Genomic DNA, 22,957 nt, shown 5'->3' with positions numbered 1-22,957 from the left:
TTTCCTCACCAAAAACACACCTGGAGTGTTGCTTTGATTCTTTCATGCATGTTTGAGAAATCTATTAATCTCCATGACAACCATTCAGCTGTGAAAAATGCCTGGGTGGACCTAGCCCAGCCTTAGAGACACAGCTTTTCCTCTGAGCTGAAATTTCTAGGCTTCCGCCTCACAGAGCATCCCTCCCCCACACACTCCCACTCAGCTCCTTCAGACTAGCCAGCAGCAATTAGCAAACATCTGGTGAAACTGAGCATCTGCTGAGCTCAGTATAGGAGCTACTTCTCAGCGAAAAGCTCATAAAAATGTTGTTAAAGTTTTAATAGAGGAGCCATGTTGTGATGACTTCCTGAAGGCGGAGTTTCAGAAAGAGCAGGAGTTTCTTAAAGAGACAGAGGCCCAATTTCAAGACATTAAATTACAAAGTCAAATTTCTTTTATGTCATAATTGAAATATATAGGCTGTGTATAACTGAAGGTAACAGTTACTTGCTAGTGCTATAAAGTGGCACCATGTGAGTATAAAATACATAATACTGCCCCTTTAATTTGAATAATTGTAATTTAATTGACAGGAAAAAAAAGGTAAAAAGCCATTTCTTCCTCAACAGATGAAAACCTTTTCACCAATCAACTAGTCTTACCTTTATTGTCTGTGCTTTTTGTCAGATTGATCTTAAAACACCTTATCTAGGCTTAGAGAAAAATTTCACTAATTTAATATGTTCACAAAGTTAATCTGAATCAAATCTATATTCCTTTTATTACATCTTCATTGAGCTCTTGTGATACTTTTCTTTGCTCATATTAAACTCGAGATGAAGAATGGGTTCAGCTGACCATGAACACAAATAAAAACCATGAAAGGTTTTTGTTTTCTGAAAAATGTTCCAAAGATTAACACGCTGTTGTACCAGAGCCGGTGTCCAGTATGTTACCACCATGCAGGACCAGAATGAGGACGTGGATTTTGGACGGCTGGGGACACTGCTGGGACGGACAGTCCTGCAGACAACAGGAAGGGAGACACAGAAGGAAAAAACAAGGGCTGGTTAATAGGAAAGATGGAGCAAATGTTAACAAAAAAGCAATAAATCACTAAAGTTCCCCATTTTTATGCGTCATAGCAAAACATGAAGCACAAAGTTTGTTTTTTTTATTTATGTCAAGCTAAAGATTCAGATTTTTTATTGCATTGCTGTAAGAATAACCAATTTAATCAGGAATCTGAGTTAAGGAAAGGAAACTTCAGGTTTGGACAGAAACATTTGCAAATCTGGGTTAAAAGGTTAAAAATCCAAATAAAAGGAACTGAAAGGAAATGGATTTGATAAAAAAAAAAGATAAAGACTAGCAGGAAATGAAGGTGAACACAATGAAATATTTATGGAGAGAGGATCGGAGGAAAGATGGTGGGAAAAGATTTGGAAGCAAAACCCCTGACATCATCTCATGTAAGAATCAGAGTCTGATGAGAAAACAGCAGGAAATAAATTTTAGTGTAATGAAAAAAAGGATAGAATTCATTTTCAATAAATTAGAATATTATTCAAGTTAGTTTACTTAACATTATATAGATTAATAACAGACTGATATTTAAAGCTTTGTTGATTATGATGATTTGAAATGAAAACGCTGCATTTAACATTAGAATATTACATCAGACCAACAAAAAACAACATTTTTAATAGACATGTTGGCTTAATGAAAAGCATGTTTTATCTGCTAAAGGTTATTTTCAAAATGTACTTTTAATCTGACAATCAAGCCTCAAAAGAAAACAAAATTCTAATTTATCTGTAATTAATCCCCAGTCACATGATACATGTATTTGTATTAACACATGTATGTATTAATATCAAAGTTAAGGGGTCATTTGGGTTCAAACAGAGTCAGTTATAACTTAGCATTTATTTATTCATCCTAATAATTGTTCAACTTCTTTTAAAGTCATCTTAGTTCGTGTTTTCTTGTTGTTTTTTGAGTTCCTGGTATGACTGAAACTTGAAGTAAAATATAAAGTCTTGCTAAAACGGATATGCGGCCTCTCATGCTCTTCTGGCCACACTCATAAAATAAATGGACCCAGTAGAAGAGAGAAGCTGGGCCTTTCATGTCTATTTATTGGGGAAATACTGTAAACAGAGCTGGAGACTGCAGGGGACAGACAGTCCTTCTAACTACACCAGCATGGAGGGTCAAAGGTTATTTAGCAGATGGGTCACTGCCTATGAGAATTAGATTTTTTTTTTATCCATGGAGTTAAAGTGAGAGTACGAATGAAGCCTGTACCTCCATCTGGGTGTCCTCAGTGACGCTGTAGTCCTCACTCGACTCCTGATACGCTTCTGTTTGAATAGAAATCAACAACTCAGATATTTATCTTTTTAAAAAAGTGAATTATTTTATCTACGATTGTAGTTTTCTTTAGAATGAATATCATGAATGGTCGTCTACCTTGTGCTTCATCCACTTCTATTGTCTCAATCTTGTCCATGAGGTCATTAGAGCTCCACTTGGTGATTTCCTTGGAGAACATGTCCTCGTTATCCGACAGGTCCTCTGCAAAACGACCACAAGAACTCACATGTAGCACTAGCCTCTTCTTGAAAGCAATATTTTCTACACAGACTGTGGTTTATGGCTCTTTTTGAAATCTTCAAATTCAGTTTCGGTGGCTCAGCACATCCTGTCAGATGAATCGACTGATTTAGATCAGAGCATATTCATGTCAAGTCAAAGGAACTGTCGTCAGGGTTTCTGCAGGTTTCAGATTTAATGCCTTTAAACAACCTTTTAAAGAGAATTATAAATTAAATTTAAGATGTGAATTACGAGAGAAATGTACAAAATAAAAATGCATATTCTATACCCAATTAGTGCTAAGACTGTCACAATAATCAATAAATCAATTAATCACATGATAAATTAAAACAAACTCAATGATTCTGATTGCCATGATTTATCGATTTTCTCTTTCTACCAAAAACTGGATGATAAACGTCTCCAGTCTGGTGCTTCGGTCTCATCTAGTCGTTTTTTTTGAAGGACAGTTTTGTTTACAGAAACTTCATAATTACATTTGTTTGTTGTTTTGTTTATTCAGTTTTGGATATTTAAGATGGCTTCTGGTTCCAGGGTTAAATGTTCATTAGAATTTAATGTTTATTGGTCTTTGAGGATGTGCTCTTGTAATAGTACTATAATGGTACTACTACCATTATAGTACTTGAGAATGGTCTCAAAACAACAATATTATTGTTTATCGCAATGACTTCTAGAACAATTTATTGTACAGCAAAATGTATTATCGTCACAGGCCTAAGTAGTGCACAGAGTCCACCTGACCTCATATGGGTCGGGAGCAAAAGTGAGCCAGTGGTGAAGATGAGCATCGTCCAGCTACCTGACAATAAATTACACTTTCTCCTAAACACAAAAACAGCTAGCATTTTAAGTATTTAGGGCAAGCTTACAATTTTTTAAAATAAATTTAAGACATTTTAAGGCCTTAATTTTAAATGCACAAACTTAAGGCGTTTTAAAGATGCTAAGAGCTCTGGTTGAGCTCAGAGACTCTGTCAAATCTGAGTTAAAAATATTTTACTGGGACAAAACGGACAAAACAGAAGAAAAAGTTTATTTTCTTCTGAAGAATTACAGTCGAACTTCAGTAAGTTGTAGTTTTTGGTGGCACATTTTGTTTTACATTTCTTTTCGTATAAACTGTTCCAAAATGTCTATAATTTTCCTTTCTCTGTGTTGTAAAGTTACATCTATCACATAAAATCTAACTGAAATACATTTGCTTTCCATTGCATCTCAGTTTGTTTTGTTAAGGTCTATTTTACAATCCATCCGCCATCTGAGCACCATCTGCTTTACCTGCAGAACAATCAAACTGTCCACCTTGGAAAAATGTGCACAGACGTTGCTTTGTCTTACTTTAAATGGCCTTAAGAAATTCAATCTGAAAACAAGAATACTTATTTTAGTCACATTCTTTGGCAAGGAGGATATTTTTCTCCTTTACGTGCCCAAAGTTTTCCGCAGCACTTTATTAATATTGAGCATTGAGCGCTGTACTGTGTGGTTTGGGCAAACTGAAAATAAGGTGGTGCTTTAAAAAAAAAGCAGGAAAAAGCTCCTGAGGGCTGCAGCCTGCTTCAGGTGCTGCTGAGAACTGGGACCTAATTTGTGGAAACTGAGGAGTAACTTCTGTGAAGGGTAAAAACATAATTTTTCATAATCTGAAACAATGCCAAGCAATAAAAAGCCCCTCATGTGGAGCGATTTACACCACCGACGCACAAAGCTGGGAACCTCCACTTCAGTTCTAATTACTATAATTACTAAGGAGTAGCTGAATGTCACACAAATTTGCTCTATTTATTTTTTTATTTTTTGGTTTTGCTTTCAATTGAGGATGTTTCCAATTAATTTTAATAGGCTATACCTTTATTAGGCTGGTGACATTTTATATTTGACTTAATTTATGACAACATGTCTCTTATCTGTCAGGAAATAATAAGATTAGAAATCATAAAACATTTTAAAAACGTCTGAAACCAAAACCTTGGTCCTGATTCCAGTGGAGCATGTTTGACAAACTGGATCAATCTTTTGGGTCCTGAGCTGCTGCTCATAACGTGCTGATTTGGATTTCAGAGTGACGATAATTGTTACCGTGGGCATCAAAGAACTCGTCGTCAGTGCTGTCGTCAGAGTCCCGGGCAATGCTCTGCATCCTCCACTCTGAAATGCTGTGGTGAGACGGACTCGCTAAAAACATAAACAAAACATTTAATTCGGCTGTTTCTAGTCAAATGCCAATAAAAGTTATGTAATTGTTCTGGAATGAAATCTGTTCATTATAAGTCAGAGGTACATTTATTCTTTCTGCTCTTATCTGCATATTGAATCCATTACAGACTTGAATGTTACTGTTTACATTTACAATGTGTTTGCCTAAGTTTTGGTTAACTATACCTTAACGTCCTGATTTGATTTGGTAGATGTAGTAACCATATGCAACCAGCAGAGGGCGTGTAGCGCTAGAGAGCCATAGCAAAAAACACTGAAACTTCCTCCTTGGTGCGCGAAGATGTCAGTGGCTGGTTTATTGAATTATTTCTCAGGTATGAATTCACACATAACTCGCCTGTGCTGTTGTAAGTGGGTTTACTAACTGTTAGAAAGCTTGTGAAAACTCTTTGTTACCATCTATATTTACACATTTTGTTGTTCAGAGAAAAGGTTTAGCCTCAGTTTGCTGGCAGCTCCCAACAGACAATGCTAACCCATGTGTGAATGTAGCATTATACTGTAGACAGCCTTTGCACGAGGTTTGGTTTATTCTGCATCTGTTATTTGTTATTATCATATTTAAGTACTAAGTTAATTCTTAAGAAAACTGTACTGTTGTTTCAAGTTGGGAATCATTGTTGTCTATGCATGTAAGTTATAATAACTCATCAATCACCCTGTAGCAGAGGTAAGAACATGTTTATGCAATTATTTCCCTTTTCAAGGCTTTTACGTAATTAATATTCTGTTAAATTATAATGAAAACCGAAACCAGAATATCAGTAAAACACTGTAATGAAGTAAAAAGTTGAATTACTTTGTGTAATAAATTGATAAATGAAAGCCAAGGAGCTCCACTAACTTCCTCTCTTTGATGACCTGTTGGACGATCTGGAAGAGGTGGACCACTGCTTGGTGAGCTCCCCTCGTGTCTCTAGAGAATCTCCAAGCTTTCCTCGAGTTCCCTCGACCTCTGCAGCTGACCCCAGGTTCTCTCCCGGCTGTTCCTGATCTTGGCTAACAGAGGAGCCATTGGTCTCTGCTACCCCCTCCTCATTCAGGCTGTACTGCGCCATCTTCTTGGCTAACGCTAGCTGGGTTTCCAGCTCCAGCTGCCTGATGTCCTCGATGGTGAGACCGTACCATTCATCCTGCCAGCACCACGCCTGCCGGTGGGCTCGGACCATCACTTTGCGGAGACCTGAAACAGTCATTAGCCACATATATGTTGGGGAAAAAAATGACTTAATTTGGCCAATACTTCTAGTCTTGGAGGTGAGACATAATGCAGCCTACACTTTACTGGAATTCACTGATTAATTTAAAGAACTTCCTACTTTACCATCCCAGAACTTACAGAGTTGCTTTTCCAATAACTTACTTTCCAGAATTTACTTGGTATTTTCCAAGAATGTAAATTAGTTTCCTTGACTTATGGTTGCTTTCTAGCAGCTCTATGGTACTTTCCTAGCAATTTTAGAACAGTTTATTCAAAAGTACAGTTTCTACCCCAAACTGCAGAGGTTACTTTCCAGAACGTGCCCTGCGACAGAATAGCGACCTGTCCAGGATGTACCCTGCCTCTCACCTGGAATGTTAGCTGGAGATAGGCACCAGAAACCCTCCCGACCCCACTAAGGGACAAGGGTATACAGAAAAGGGATGGATGGATGGATTTTCCAGAACTTACACGGTACGTTACCGGAACCCAAAGTTGAGTTTATCTAACCTAAAGTTTACTTTCTAGAATTTATCTGGTACTTTCAAAGAACTTTGAGACAGATTCTTCAAAAATACAGATTACTTTTACAAACATAGAGGTTACTTTTCAGAACTTGCATGGTACCTTCCCTGAACCCAAAAGTTTGTTTCTTTAACTTAAAGATTACTTTCTAGAACTGATATGGCACTTTCCTAGAACTTTGATTAGTTTCTTCAAAATTTGTTTTCCCCCCAAAAAGTACATGTTACTTTCCAAAACTTAAACGGTATTTTCCTAGAACCCAAAGGTGAGTTTATTTAACCTAAAGGTTGTTTTCCAGAATTTACATGGCACTTCCCCAGAACTTTAAGATTAATTGAAGAACTGGACACTGACTATATGTTTTGGACAAGTTAGTGTCCAAAACATATGGATCACTTATAGATCAGCTTGTGGAAATTAATTGTTATTTTCCAGAACTTACTATCTTCAGCTCAGAGGCTATTTATCTTGAACGTAAAGATTATTTTCCTGAGGGTGCTCACTGTTAGCTACATCACTTTTTGAGCACTTACAAGGTTGTGCATGGCTACTAGAAGTGTTTAAGCTTTGAATAATAAGCCCACTTGTAATACATATATCTTTTTTTTTACCATCAACCTCGATGAGTTTTAAGTTTTTTCAATATTAAAATAACTTTTTTTTTACATTTTGCTTTTTCTGCTCATGTAATCTATGAGTTGAGGATAAAGACTGACACCAGAACCCAAATACTTACCTACGTCGTGTATGAAGCGCTCGATCTTGGACTGCATGCCCCAGTATCTGAACTCCACCTTGCAGAGCTTGTAGGCGCACATGACGACGGTCTGACCAGGGTTGTGGTTGATCTCCTCAATCCAGTCCTCTGACAACGGGCCCCGTCTGGTTTTGATTGACTGGTACAGCTTGGGGTCTTCTTCCACCAGGTATTCATGGGGAGGGATGTAGTCCTTGACAATGTCTATAGGATCTGGATTGCGGAAAACACAATGGATTGTTAGACCAAGGCAGATCCGAGCTGCAGATATAACCAGAACCAATAACGAGCTGCCAGAAGAAAAATATGTGATTTTCTGTCTCTTATGTAATCAGGCCCTGCAGAAAGGTGTCAGCAGCAGACTCAACATTTCTTCTGCTCCCCAGTGAATTTTAGTATGCAGAGCCTCAACCCCGGCTCTTACACTCCTCAACCTGTGTGCCCCAATGTTACAGCATGCCGCAGCTTCCACCGCAAATATCGCCGTGCCGATTTGGTTCCTGTTTATTAAGGGGATGACAATCACACAGAGGATCCCAAAGGAACAATTCGAGAGTAATGACCTGGAGAACAGGCATTTAGATAGATAAATAAACTCACCGACAGTCCTCTGTCTCTTTTCAGCGGAGGATAGATTGAAGACATCTGCTTGATTTCCAGTGTCTGGTTTGTAATACGTCTCAATGTCTATGGAGAATTTCTCAACAAATGGACAAGTATACCTGGGAAACAAGAGGAGCGGTCTATTAGGATGGAAACCAAATCCCAAACATAAACTCAATCTGTGAAATACGCAGAAAACAAAACTTTCTCTATTTGTTACTTTTGTGAGTGACTGTCCTGAAGTTTGTTGCTTGAACCAGATAAACTTTATTCTTTCTTCAATTGTTTTCTGGAAAAAGGTCTGAAATGCATTTAGTGAGACAAAGATATATCGAGTAAGCCTTCATGGATCTGGGAGTTGTCAAATACTGCAATTTGCTATGCCACACATTCATGTTTACTCGATTTAAATGTTAATTTCAATTAATTAATTACATAGACTTAATGAGTTCAAAATTGCTGTGCAATTAATCACTTTTTTTGTTTTAGAATAAAAAAGTCCTGAGTCAGAGCTTTTGTATTTGCGTGTTTCTGGTCATTTTTGTTTCAAAGAACAATCTGGTGGGACTCTGGAAAAAATTATTGTTGTGTTGTAACTTGTGCTAAAAGGAGTTAGCCTGTCAGAGAAGCTATTCAAGCCTAAAATAGCATCTCAATGCTAAACATGATGCAGCAGTACAGACGTCCCCAGCGCTAATGTCATCATCCGCAGTTCACATTTCTGAAGAAGGGTTGTTTTTTTTTCCAAGGAACTTCTATGGAAGATCAGGAGTTCCTGAAATTCTGGGAAGCTGAATACAGATCAATATGATCTATCAAAGTGGGAGTTGCTGAAGACGTCAGCGCCGTTTGTTTCACTAATGGATGGGAGTCATGTTTCAATTAAGCCATCTGAAACCTGACTCTTTCTTGTTAGTGTCTTCCCTCCTCCCCCAAGTTAAGAACTTGAGGTGAAGTCTCAGAAATGTTCTAGAAAATGGAAATTTCAAAAATTTAAAATGCTAACCAGTTGTTGAAGCTGAGAACATTTCCAAAAGTAAAAAAAGAAAAACTGTTTTGAAATGTCCAAGTTTTTCCTAGAAAATTTCTGAGATTAATCTCAAAATGTATGTTGTTTATATATATATATATGTAAAAATTTAATGCTGTTTATTTTATATCTGCAGTGGCCTTAATTTGCTGTCGCACTGTGGTGTTATCATACATGATGTTAGCATGTACATGTGACAGCGTCGCGCTGCCTTTGCGCGGTGTTTCCTCACCGGGTTCGTGTATAGGGGTAAGCATTCCAGGACTCCTCCTCCACACGAAGGGCGGCCTGAGGGAGGATGGCACAGAACCAGGACGGGATGTGTTTGCCGATGTGATAGACCTTGTGAGTGTACTGACCCGACCCTCCCGGGCCGTCCTCGTAAGGCTTGTTCTCCAGGATCTCCACTCCGCTGCCCTCACCGCAGCTCTCCTCTCTGCTCTTCTTCTGCAAGGCGGCAGGACGATGACGGCACAGGAGGAGAGACATGTTCAGATTCATCAGAGGAGAAAGGAAATGAAGCATACATTAAAACTTCTGCCTTGTTCACAGTGTTATTGAAAGCTTCTGGGAAGTCTTCATACAGTTCCTTGTATTCACACCACTTCAGATTAAAAGGAAACAGTGGCTGAGGTGGATCGGTGGATTCAAAAATACTTTATTGTTCCCAAAGGGAAATGAAAGGTAACTCATATTAATTCAAGAAAAGTCAGTTCAGCTGCACAGCATCCAAAACAAGAAGGATCCAAATAAAGCAATTTTCCACCAAAAACACAAGAATGAAAGTTTGCAGAAAAACAAAGAAAAAATCTCAATGACAGTAACAGAGCTGCTCCGATGTGCTAAGCGGTGCAATTATAGAATTGCAGTACAAGGATAAGATCGGTTTCGCATGCAACTATCGGCCGATCGACAGACATCCAAAATTAAGGAAATAAGAGTCAATTTATCGGCGCGCCCCTGCTACTTTTAATAACTGCACAGCATTTTTTTTTCCTGTGCTATAAGTTAGACCTATTCATAATTTCTGCTTTAATATGCTATACACCAGATTTTTTTCCCCCACTGGCAGACAAAGGATATTTGCAGGCATGTATTCGCCTACAAATATCGCCGATTACTGATATTTAAAAAGATCAGATTTTGTCCAGTACCAATTTTTTTGTCTGAAATGTCGTTAATGTAGCAAGAAAGTCACTGATTCACCTAGTGATAGGTGACTAATAGCAAACGTGCAGACATGACCTGGCGGCCTCTCACAGCAGAGCAAAAGAGCACAGAGTCTGATTTTTAGTCCTTTGCTGAGGTAGATAAGCTCGAAGAATAATCTCGGCTTCACACGTAAGTATCGGCTGATCACCGATCTCTCAAAATTCAGGAGGAAATCGGCGCCGTTAATTGGTACATTGCTATTTTTATTCTCTTCTATTAATTTTTGTTATTTTGCTTTTACTCTCTCACTCCTACCAGTAAATGATTTGCTATGTTGAAATACAAAGTGACTGAGGTGGTCAGATTGACTGACGAGGACAGCTTTCCCAATGGGATGAAAAATTCTGTTGCAAAATCGTCAGACCTTTGAGAAAATGACAGGATGAGAGAAACCAGAGATTTAAAAGCAACCTCAACCTCAAGCGGAGCTTCATCAATCATCGTGTGCTGATCTCTCAATTCTCTGGTCTTTCTCTTTAATGCCCGGCTAAATCCCTGCGGCCCTTGCATAGCAGTCCTGTCCCTCAGTCGGGACTCGTTCTACCTGGTCATCACATCTTGTAGCTGGGTGGATGGCGCAGCAGCCAAGCAAAGAGACAAGAAGCACATAAGAAAAAAAATGCTGCTACCAGGAGATAAGACAGCTTTCCTTTGAATCCCTGCAGCCAGAGTCCAGCTCTGACTCCGAAAAAGTTGTTGCCCGTTTATCTCAGAGGAACAATCGCAGCTGCCTATCAGTCTGGGAAGGGTTATCAGGCCATTATCAGGCAATTTAAAGTCTGCAGAGAGAAAGATTAATCAAACTGGAGACCGTTTAAGATGGCTGTCAATCTTCAAAGATGTGGAGAGAGCAGCAAATTCACCCCAGGGCCACACCATGCAAAGGTCAGAGAAATAGAAAAACGCTCCACCATGCATCCTACAGGCAGCAGGATCAGAACAAGACTGAATAAATGCAACTTGTTAGGAATGGGAAGGGCTCTTCCTTCAAAAAAGATTATGGAAGTGTGATTTAAGTTGCATCCAACAACGGCAATGTTGAGGTGTTTGACCACAACACCATACCAGCACAAACACTTCAATCTAACTCTGGAGTTCAGAGGTTGGGTGGCTGACACTGAGGGTCTGTAGTCGTTGACCTAACCTTGAATTTCTCTGATAATCAAAGTACTCCAGAGTGAAACGGCATCCTGTCTAAACTGCAACATGTAACAGGACAATGTACACCAGGGGGGGCTTCAAAAATAAAAACAAAACAAGGGCTCTGAATGGTCGAGATGAAGTCAAGATTTCTGTCAACCAAAGAGGAAAAAAAGAAAAAGAAAAAAATCAATGTGCATCTCAGAATCAGTGTAGTATTTCATCAGGCTAAACAGAGGAGACCTCAGGATGATGTAGGGTGTTTCAACACATCATAGTCCAGTAGATACGACTCCACTTGGGACCAAAGCTGTAACATTTGTTGCATTTTCAGGCGGTGCAGTTCGCTTTCACACTTTAACTTATTACACAAACATACTAGAGTTTCATTAAAGCGGACTAAACAGAACTGGGTTTGAATCCACATTTAGCAACTGAAACTCCTGACTGCAACTCACCACCTAAAGTTTCCGATGCCCTTCGCAACCACAGAGAAAGACGAGATTTCTAAACATAGATCCAGACGTACCAATGCCTCCTACGTACCAATGTACAGTAGAACATCTGTATGTTGTACCTGGATGTTCCTCTGGTCAGTATATGAAAACCCTTCATTCAGTGATATGAGAGGAAATGAACCAAACAAATGGTTTGATTATTAAAACCAAACCAAAATCAAAATTGTTCATAAACCATGTCTGACTGGTGAGCATGCACTGCAGATAGGTAGCATGAAACTAAAAGCATAACCAAACGAATGAATTATTTTATATTTTGATTCCAGAAAGAAAAAAATATCACAATTAACAATGTAACAGTGTCTGTATTAACTGATTTTACTTTAATGGTGAAACGTCCAAAACCCGAATCTCATCTCTGACTTTTAGTAACATATTTGATACATTGATGTGTTGTCTCACTTTAAATCAAGCAGGGAACATTAATAACTTTAATTTGCTCTGCCCCAAAACAATCCAACGCCTGAACAGAATTTAATTATCACAGATAAGTTCAGAAGAGAGACGTCCAATCACTGGTTTCCTTTTGGCTCAGCGTGTCGCTTCCTCCCGATGAGGGGCAGCAGATGGTTTGAGCCACAGATCCTGTAAGACTCGCTGTTGCATTAGGCTGGCAGCTCTGCAGAGGGAGTCTGGGATTACACCATCAGTTTATGCACAAGCTTCATCTCCTTAAGAGGCTGTCAGACTGTTACCATCTGGGTTTGGTGCATGTGCATGGCTTGCTCTGTTACGGGAGACAAACTTTCTACTTTCACTGTCGCGGTTCAGATTTTATTTCAAGAATGCTTGTGTGCATCACTGGGAGTTCATTTTAGTAAAAGTCTCAGCAGTCCAGGCTTTTATTGAGTTACTGAGCTACATGTTTCCAATCTATCGACTGACTAAGAAAGCTTTAACTGTAAAGTATCAAATATCTTCCAGGACATCACTTTAAATCAATTTGCTGAGTGCTTTCACCTGGGAGGCTTTAAAGTTACAGTATGTAACTTTTATACAAAAAAAAGTGTTTTTTTTACATATTTGTTAATCATCATTAAATTGTGACTGTCAGACAGATAATCTGAAATAAATGAAGCTCCTCTACCTTTTCCCAGTGCTAACTGCAGAAATACTCAGTTCAGACAGAAAAAACCAATCAGAGCAAGGAGGAGGGTCTTAGCACTGTCAATCACTCTTGTGCTAAGCTACAGCTGGTTCACCACAACATAGCCTGCCACGAATGCTAATGCTAATTAGCATGGCCACAGATGATAAATGGTTTGAATTGTTTCTCCTCCATTAGCACATAGAGTAGTAGGCGAATACACAAGCATGATTGACAGCGCTAAGACCAGAGTGTTCTTTATCTTTACTGACTCCCTTGTAAAGGTGTGGAAAAGTTATAAAATAAATGAATCCTTTACTAAGACAATATAATAAGCTCAAATTTATTTTTTTACACGTCACTTCAACTTGTTTTTAACAATTTTGCGTTTTTAACATAATCACTGCAGATATTGGAAGCCCTTAAAAACACATGAGATTTGAGTTTATTTTTTAACGATTCGCTTAGGCTCCAGTGGCCTTTATTGAACATGGAATAGACAAGAAATAAATTAACCAAAAATGATGGAAACCTTGTTAGACTATATGACATAATGACATTTTTACTATAAAATGTAACTAAGTTTAACTTCACTCAGTTAGCAAAGTCAAAATAGTTCAACAGTTGGTCATAGCAGGACAATGATAAAAAGTAATGACAAATAAACAAAGAAATAGTTCTGCATAACTACACACAAAATGAGCCAGAAATTATGACAGATTCTAGTTTTAATGAGTGAAACAGTCCAAAACGTTCATATGGGACTGTTGAATCAGGAGGCAGAAGATACTTTGTTTCCACCAGATGATTGAGAAGTTATTTTATTGCATCTGTAGTAACATTGGTCGCAACAGGACCAGGAATAACTCTAGGTGAATACAAATCATCATGATCATTATTAACAGCCAGAGTAGGGCGTTCAGGGTCAAGAACAAGAGCTTAGATTGAATATGGAGCTCGCTCTCCAGAAGACTTTAGGGAAGCGACGCAGTAATGAAGGTCAGAGGAGGCCAACAGCTGGAAAATTGCTGTAATCTAGCAGGTAATGTAATTTAGGTGAGGAGCCAAGGGCCTCAAATGATCCCCTCTGAGACTGTGGTGTGTGAGCGCCGATGATCGGAGCAAAGAGCCGAACAGAATCAGACGCAGCGCATTTATCATAAAAAAACAAAAAACGATTGGACCGTCACACAGACGGCTGATCATACAGACACAACAACTATCAGATTACACAAACAACTCTACCTGCTGCAGCAACAGGAAGAGAAACACACTGATAAAAACAGATTAATCAGCTTAATCATCATTAACTGATTATTGAGATAATCTTCAATTAGTAATCAATTAACTGTTAACTGGCCTATACATACTCAGAAAAAGGCAGCTTGCTGAAAGAACAACACGTTCAGAGTAGGAAATAAGGTATATATATATATATATATATATATATGTGTGTAAACTTCTTTGTCTGTAAACGTGCTCCACCCAGGAGTTCTCAAGTGGCAAAGTTGTAGTTTCACCTGGTTGAAATAATATACATTAAAAAAAATCTATCTATGCTATCCGTTTATTAATAATTAATGTTAATGTTGCAATAATCAATCAATTACTCGCATGACAGATTAAAATAAGCTAAATTTTTAGTAATATGTTTTCATAGAGCAATTGTGTTTCCAGAGACTTTATAACACACTTTATTTATGGTTTCAGTTAATTGTCATTTTTATTTCATGTCATGTTTTTATTAACTATGATTAGAAATTATTATAATTAACAGAAATAAGGTCTTTTAAGTATCTATTTGTGTGTAATTAATCTACATAATGTTTTTCACTGAATGATAAAGTTCCTAAAACAACTTTTAAGAATATTCTAATTTATTGAATGGATGTGTGGAAGTTTGTGGTTGTAATGTGTGAACATTTTAAAAGACATTTGAGCGTTTTAAATAAAATACTTTCTAATATAGCTATAGATATAATATGAAAGGTATGAGAAGTGATTCATGGCTCCCAGAGCGTGGGCATCGTCTCTGTTGACCATGAGTGGTGAACTGTAACACGCGACTTTCCCGAAGATCTCGTTTCGGCCGGGCTGAGTCCGTCCTGAATAATTTATGTGACAGAACAAACTTGACATAAACCAGAGATAAACCTGGAGTAAAACATAATCCTGGAGAAAATCATGGGGGTCCAACCTGCTGTCCCCCTGCAGTGATGAATTTTCACAAGTGTACACGAGCGGTCGCCATAATAACGACATCCTGAGGACAAACAGAGTGGAAGGATGGACTTTGTGTTAGAAGTCTTGCTGGCACACCTGGCTTGTTGATTGGCTCGTTTTCTTCTGAACAGAAAACTCTGGGCGATAAACAAAAGTGTATCTTCAAGAAATATCAATGATAAAACTGAATTTATGTCACTTGTTTTTGATTTTAGATTCCAGTTTTTAGAGATGCACTGGTCCAATATTAATATTGGTATCGGTCCCGATATTGAAAACATTTCTAGATGGGTATCAGTGACAATGTGCCTGATCCATAAGTACAGATCTATTCAGTCTAATTCTATGTTTTGTGCTCTGAGCGATGTCATGCTTTATTATTTATTTTACATTATATTTAGATTTCCTACTTACACGTTTTAAACCATTTTAATGAAGGTTTGTTGTTTATTTTTACAATTTATTTTGTTTCACATTTTTGCATTGTTCTCATCAGTTTCAGTTTATTATTTTTGGTTGATTTACTCCTAATTGTGCCAACTGAACAAATTAAAGTTTTTTTACATGCTTGTCCAAGAAGCTGCTGGTGTATGTAGCTGTGCTGTAGTGGTGCAGAGTTATCAAACAAATTGTTATATTCAGTACATTTATGTCTGTTTAAGAAAAGAAACACTAAGTCAATTCAGTGTTGTTTTTATTTATCAATTTGGCTGATAGTAAACCTCAGATATCAGTATTGGAAGTGAAAAAAGTGGAGCGGTGCATCTCTAATCAGTTTACAACACAAGACTTTGAACTTGGTGCTTCACTGAAGCAAGAGAAGGAAGGAGAAAACAGAGCTAGACAGTTTACCACCATGTCTGTGATTCCCCCCGCCCCCGCAATTTTATTTATGTTCAGGAGGTTTTTTTAAACTTTATGTTGGAAAGGAAACAGAGGGCATAACCTTATGAAGCATATTTGCAACCTATTCTTACAAGGTGATTAAACTGAGAGCTGATGTGTATGGTAAAAAGTTCAGAAATTGTTTTCTTTCCATTTTCCTTGACTAGCTTCGCTGCTGATAAATAGCATCTTCACAGTGTGATGCTAGCACCACCAACATCATTTCTACCCGTCCAGTCAGATTTCGGTGGATCACCATGCCTCTGTGGGTTAACTTTTTCCTTTTTCTTGGAAACTGCTTTACACAGCCTCCGAGCTTCCGCCTCACAGAGCAGCCCTTTCCCTCTCAGCTCCTTCAGACTAGCCAACAGCAATTAGCAAACACCTGGTGGGACTGCACATCTGCTGAGCTCATTATAGGAACTACTTCTCAGTACAAATCTAGTAAAAATGTTGTTAAAGGGTTAATAAAGGAGCCATGTTGTGATGACTTCCTGAAGTCAGAGTTTCAGGAAGAACAGGAGTTTCTTAAAAGAGACAGAGGCCCAATTTCAAGGTAAAATCTCATTTAAGTTATACTAAATATATACAGCATTTGTTATGCTGGCAACTGAAGTTAACATAGTTTCTTGATTATGCTATGAAATGGCACTATGTACCTGGAAAACACATGATACTGCCCCTTTAAGCATTAATAAAAACCATTTGTGTTGATGCAAAGCAGTGGGATGTTTATATGTGGCTAAAAACCAAAGTAGCTTCAAGCACTGTTTTCTCAAGAGTGGTGGCATCCAAGTATAAATGGCAACAAGTTAATAGCAATTAACTTATTATTAATAGGTGTTCTGAATTACAAAAATGCAATAAATATCAGAAAGTACATGGGAACACCTCATCTAGGTTTTCTTTTGCTGACAAAACATTTAAAAAATACAAATGTTCCCCAACACACTGGTGAGAAAAGCTGTGCTGTTTTTTATGTTATGAAAATATTACATATTTTATTTGAGTGATGTTTGAATCTCATGTTACTTTATCCAGCAATGAGCTTCAGACACCAAGAGTCGTCATGGCGACTGTACCACCACGTCTCCCTCTCTGTCTCGTTCACGCCACAAAACCAAATGATGGCAGCAGCTGCCCCGCTGCAGGTGATGTCACCAGTTACCCCGGCGACAGGCGCTCCAACTGTGACGCCGAGGAGCAGGAACTGTGTGTGTGTGTGTGTGTGTGTGTGTGTGTGCGTGTGTGCGTGTGTGTGTGTGTGCGTGAGCGTGTGCATGTGTGTGTTTAACTCTGTACAGTCATGTATTTGTATGTTTGTCCACATAAGCAAAGTTATGATAAAAAGAAGCAAATGACGTTTCTGTTTTGTGTCTGCACAGATCTAGCTCCTTAATAACTTCATCTGATCAAATTTAAATGAGTTAGGTTGCATATCTTCCGTCGCAGTTTAGAATAAACGGCGTAAAAAGGAGGAATGGACGCGGCTGTCGCTTCATTGCTATTTGTCAGTAATGAGCTTCATGATCACAAGCTGGAACATGTCGCTCTAAAATGAGATCCTTTGTTTAATCTGCCCTGATTTACGGCTCCTAAGTAAATGCAGGCTGCATTCATACTGAGATGTTGTTTTTTTAATGACATTTTAATTGTTTTCACAAAGTTATGAAAGGAAGCATAAAGCCCAGACATATGGAGCACCATCTGGTCTGCAGAGCGACACCGTGACCTCTCAGCAACATTTTCTCTCAGATCCTGTTCTACAGGAAGACACAAGGACACCTTCAACCCCCGCCCTCCATTACACGTATCAGATATTACCTGAAACAAGGTAATGCTTCGTAACCCCCCACTAAAATCATCATAGCTGCTCCTGATCCAGCCTTTTAAACTCGGATAATACGACGCAAACCATGGGGGGGCTGGGGGGGTTACGCTAAGTTTGAAGTATCGCTTTAGAAATAACCAGCAAAATTCAAAATAACTTCCTTACACTTTATGTTTGCTTTTGAGGTGGTTTTTGGCTTTTCCGATAACTCGCTAAAAAGTAGAAGGAAACTCATTTACTGAATAAGTTCAAACCTCCAGCTGAGAGGGGAGGCCTCAACGTCCTGTCTATTGCAGTCATGCGTAGCATCGATATCTGATGAAGTTACGGTTTATGGAGTCCTGCTGATTTGCTCCAAATCACGAGATATAAACAGGCCTAATGTACATTTTCTTTTTTTCTATTTGAGACCTTTTAAAAGGACAGTATTATGTATTTTCCAGGCACATAGTGCCCTTTCATAGCAGAAACAAGTAACTATGTTAGCTTCAGTTGTTATCAAATATGTCTTAAAAGAAGTTTAGTGCCTTGAAATTAGCACTAAACTAATTTCAAGTTAGTTTAGTCTAAAAAATATCGTGCTCTTTCTGAAACTCCACTACCTTATTAACCCTTTAGAAACGTTTTTACCAGCATTGCACTGAGAAGTAGCTCTTACAATGAGTTCAGCTTATACTCAGTTCCACTAGGTGTTTGCTAATTGCTGCTGGCTAGTCTGAAGGAGCTGAGTGGGAGAGACAAGAACCTCGGAAGCTGCAGCTCTGAGGAGGAGCTGCGTCTTCGAAGGCGGGGCTAAGTCCACCAAGGCATTTTAAACAGGTTGCCATGGAGATGAAAATATTTTTCAAACATGCATGAAAGAATCATGGCAACACTTTTTGATAAGGGAATAACATTATAACATGATGTAAAGCTCAAAAAAGTCTGATTTGCATGACCCTGCCCCTTTAAAAGTTTGCTCAAAATTAGCATGACAATTGGATGGAAACATATCTGTAGTTTGGGTTTCATGATAGAAACAATTTATATGAGTCTATTATACACAACTTGTGTTTTCCCACTTGATAGTCGCCATAACTCCAGTTTAGATTAAACACACCAACCAATAAGCTGTTAGCGTACAAATCCTACATCACCAAGTTTGTTTTAGTCATTTCCATTCCTAAGATTTATAAAGAATATATATATATATAAAAACACCTGTAGAGTCTGTAATTTTTACTTTCACTTACATAGACTCTCTTGACCACTTCAGCAGGTCGACTGGAACTGTACAAGAGAAGCAATCAGTAATATAATGTTTCCTCCTGTTGGCTGGTTGCTGTAGTTACACCAAAGTCTGTTTATGAGTGACTGATCTGGTATCAGCAGACAACTCATCCAGCGGAAGACTCAGCTTCCGTAATAAGCTTACTGAGTGAGAATCAGTGGAAAAAAAGAGAGAAAAACTATTTAAACCACTTTGAATTGCCTTGATGCTGAAAATGTGCTATATAAATAAAATTACCTTACTTTACAAAACTTTCTCTTTGTTGTGACAGAAGAATGTAATACAGATAACTTTGAAAGAAATCAAACTGCTCTGCCTTCTCCCAGTGCTTCCAGTGCTGACTACAGAAATACACTGTTTGACCAGAAACAACCAATCACATGTCAGCTGTGTGCTGCTGTTACACTGGGAAAAGAGTTCAGTTGCACCAGAAGTGGACCAAAGATTAGAAGAAGGCCAAAAGTATGACATGTTACTCCGACTTACTGAATCACAATTCAAACGTTGAGAGAGTTTCTCACTAGAGCAAACAGAGGAAGCAGCTCTCTGTTGAGCTACACACACTTCTTTCAAAAATCTGTATGTTTGTTTGTTGAGCAAACAAAAACTGCTTTGATAAAGATTTTGTAAATTTTGTTCTGTTTTCATTGTAAATCCTGAAGTTTGCTATTTAACTTTTCTTCCTAACCCCACAATGAAGGCATTCTTTACATCTCATCGGTTTTCTAAAATCATTTTTATTTTTTGCCAAAACTGATTTTAACCAAAAAACAAACAAAAAAAATTGACAAAAGATGATTTAGGCAAACAAAAAAAATCCTTTTTGGCAAAAGATGAGTAAGGCCTTTATTTTAGAAAAATGATATGTTAAAAAAAATAAGTCTCTAAAGCTGCAGTTTGTATCTTTACAAAAATATGTTGTTTTTTCCCCCATATTTATTAAAACGGTCTGCAGAAATGCACCGCTCCCAATCAAAGCCAACCAATCAGATTCAAGAGGAGGGACTTGACGTTGTCGATCAAACCCGTGTACGCAGTTCAATGTGTTAATGGTGGAAGAGCATCTTTCCATTACAGGAAAACCGTTTATCCGCCATCATTAATACTTATGCTAACTAGCCTTAGCATTGTTGGCCCGCTATGTGGTGTAGTTGTAGCTTAGCAACAAGCAAGTGAGAAAGGGTGAGCACGAGAGTGGTTGACAGCGCTAAGACCCTCCTCCTGGCTCTAATTGGTTGTTTCTGACTGAGTCACACCAGGAAGAATGGAGAGAAGCTATTTTCCCAGACTGTCATATATTATACTGTCACAACATCATGATGATTTTAACAAATAGCTTTAAGTAAACAGAGTGTCATTAAAGCGTTTCATAACTGGGCCAAGTGTCTCTGTTTTGGAAATCCAAACATGGTCATCCCACCATGTAAGTGTATCTGACAAGTATATTAATAACAGGAAGCTTTGTTTAGCTTCAAATTGCATTCGTAAATGAAACAAAGAGGTTTAAACCAAAAATTCTCCATAGTTTAAAGGTTCCTGACAAAAATTATTTATTTTCATTTAACTTTTAGTTTACCAGGAGAATCCCATTGTGATTAGAAATCCTGGCCAAGATCAGTGGCAGCACACAGACAGATTACAGAGCATTCACAGCAAAATCAGAAAAAGTTAACACCGTTAAAAGATTCCTCCTGAAAATCAGCAGGAATCAGGAAGTGCTCACCTGGATCATGTAGAGCTGAGCGATGCGGTACTCCTCCACACTCATCGGCATGGGGATCCGGTACTCCTTGATCAGCATGGCTGTGCTGGAACAGAACCGACTCTGCCTTCCTGCGTTCGCGGGGTCTGAAGGTGAGGCTCCTCTCGGTCAGGCTTTGCTAACCCAGCAGCATCGTTAGTCAGCGAGGAGGCAGCCGTCTGTCATTTCCCCCCGCCTGAGACAGAAAAATAAACGGCATTCAGTGTGGGGAGGAAAAAACACGACAACTCTATAACGTCCCTTCAGCCTCCGGCTTACTTACAAGCCATAGGAGGAGTTAGCATGCTTGTCTGAGGGATTAAAGCCCTCCATATACAAGCCAACACATCCTGTGTGTGTGCTCCAGCAGATCTATTACAAGGTAATCCACTGACCCAGCAGCAGCGCTGAAATCCTCCTGCAACCTAAATCCCAACTCTGTGACACCAAAGATGCAGCAGCGATGGCACTGAAGGACTAATCTTTGGTGTGACCTCTGCAGGTTCTCTACCACTGCAGTGTGGATGTATTTATCTATCTGATCTGACTTTTATTTAGCAATTTCTTAACTGCCCAAAGCTTTGATTAGAGCTGGACAATAAATCTGTAATAATAATCTACTCAGTTTCTCCAGAACCAAACATAGAGATCCAGCATTCAGCTTCTATGCACCACTAATCTGGAACAAACTTCCAGAACACCATAAAGCAGCCGAAACACTGAGTTCTTGTAAATCAAGGCTAAACCCCCACCTGTTTAGAGTTTCTTTTGAACCAAATCGGAGCCAGGAGGCGGGTCTTAGTGCTGTCAATCACAGTCATGTATGTGCTCCTCATAACCTCCCTCTTTCTCTCTGCTACATTACAGCAGGTTCACCGCAAGAATCCTGAGGCTCGTTAGCATGGCCACTGATTTCCCTGCCATTAGTACGTTTAGCAGCGTTAACATTTTATTGTTGAAATTTTGTATTTTGATTTTGTTTATTTGTTTATTTTGTGATGTCCTTTTGTAATGTTTGTAAAATGTTAAAGTTGCTGAGGCCGTAAATTAGAAATTTGTTTCCATTTTGATTTTGCCTTAAGGTATTTTTTTTTTTATAACTTTATTGTAACTTTTGTGGTGTGAGCCCCAGGAAGATAATAGTCAGTGGTCTAGAGTAATGGGGATCTCTTAACAATAATAATAATAATAATAATAAAGTACATAAGCATGATTAACAACGCTAAGACCCGCCCCCTGGCTCTGATTGGTTGCATTTCTTCAGGTGGCAATAATAGCTTAGGAAAGAGGTGAAGGGGATCGATCTTTCCACAGATTATCTCTCATATTATACTGTCACGACATGCTGACAGTTTTAACAAATCTGTAAACAAAAAAACATTTCTGTGAAAGTTACACACATTAGCTTTAATGGAGGAGGATAAGAACAACAGACAGTTTCTTTCAGAACAGCTTCCAAACTTAGATTCTGCTGACCCATGATTCAAATGAATGGCCTGGAGGCAACGTGTGCTGTGAATTTCCACAACATAAATAAACTGAACTCAATTAAGCTGAATTAATAACACCCTTCAGCTCATCTGCATTGTTGGCTCATTTTCCTCTTGACACTGTGTGTAATGAATCCAAACATTATACGAGTTTCACTATGCTGAACTGAATCACTGAAATAAATTAGCTGTGGAAAGCTATTTGATTTATTAAATGTACCCACATGCCTGTGCTATCTGTGTTGATTTAATGTTAAGCTTTTCTTTATGTTATTTTCCAAGAAATTAACATGAAAACGAACTGAGCATAAAGCTAACACAGAAAATGTAGTTTCTTTCATTCTAAAACAGTCTGTGTTTACATTTCTCTTTTCCGATTTCCAGTTTTTAGAAATATGGTGGCTGCGATGTGGAAACCAGACAGACAATCTTATAGTGCTTTAGATCTCTGAATGTAAATGACGTACATAAAAGGACACTGAGACAAGAAAGAGGCTGTTAAACTCTTATTGCAGTCGGTGAGTGTACACTAATCACATCCTTAAGAGGACGGCTTTTCTTTTTTCTTTCCAGTGATCCAATTACATGTTTTGTTTACACAACCACAACGGACACTCCCT

The 22,957-nt window shown here is 38.5% G+C and overlaps 1 protein-coding gene across 2 annotated transcripts in view; it reads right to left on the bottom strand.

The window, feature by feature from the left end:
* The window catches only part of pitpnm2 (phosphatidylinositol transfer protein, membrane-associated 2), a 36,380-nt gene extending 15,341 nt beyond the window's left edge, over positions 1 to 21,039 (bottom strand). For both annotated transcript variants that reach the window (XM_015002147.2, XM_015002149.2), the window contains exons 1-9: positions 20,830 to 21,039; positions 9,173 to 9,387; positions 7,908 to 8,029; positions 7,287 to 7,520; positions 5,669 to 6,007; positions 4,687 to 4,782; positions 2,458 to 2,562; positions 2,293 to 2,348; positions 915 to 1,005 (exon numbers count right to left, since the gene is read on the bottom strand). In XM_015002147.2, the coding sequence (XP_014857633.2) occupies positions 915 to 1,005; positions 2,293 to 2,348; positions 2,458 to 2,562; positions 4,687 to 4,782; positions 5,669 to 6,007; positions 7,287 to 7,520; positions 7,908 to 8,029; positions 9,173 to 9,387; positions 20,830 to 20,907 (1,336 nt within the window). In that variant the 5' untranslated portion in view covers positions 20,908 to 21,039. The remainder of the gene's footprint in view (positions 1 to 914; positions 1,006 to 2,292; positions 2,349 to 2,457; positions 2,563 to 4,686; positions 4,783 to 5,668; positions 6,008 to 7,286; positions 7,521 to 7,907; positions 8,030 to 9,172; positions 9,388 to 20,829) is intronic.
* Between the last annotated feature and the right edge of the window lie 1,918 nt (positions 21,040 to 22,957).

Source organism: Poecilia mexicana, unplaced genomic scaffold, assembly GCF_051168715.1.
Source record: "Poecilia mexicana isolate PSO_F unplaced genomic scaffold, ASM5116871v1 scaffold_12, whole genome shotgun sequence".
In the NCBI taxonomy this organism is placed as follows: domain Eukaryota; kingdom Metazoa; phylum Chordata; class Actinopteri; order Cyprinodontiformes; family Poeciliidae; genus Poecilia; species Poecilia mexicana.
Note: the sequence above shows the minus strand (reverse complement) of the source record. Positions and strands in the feature narration are given on the sequence as shown.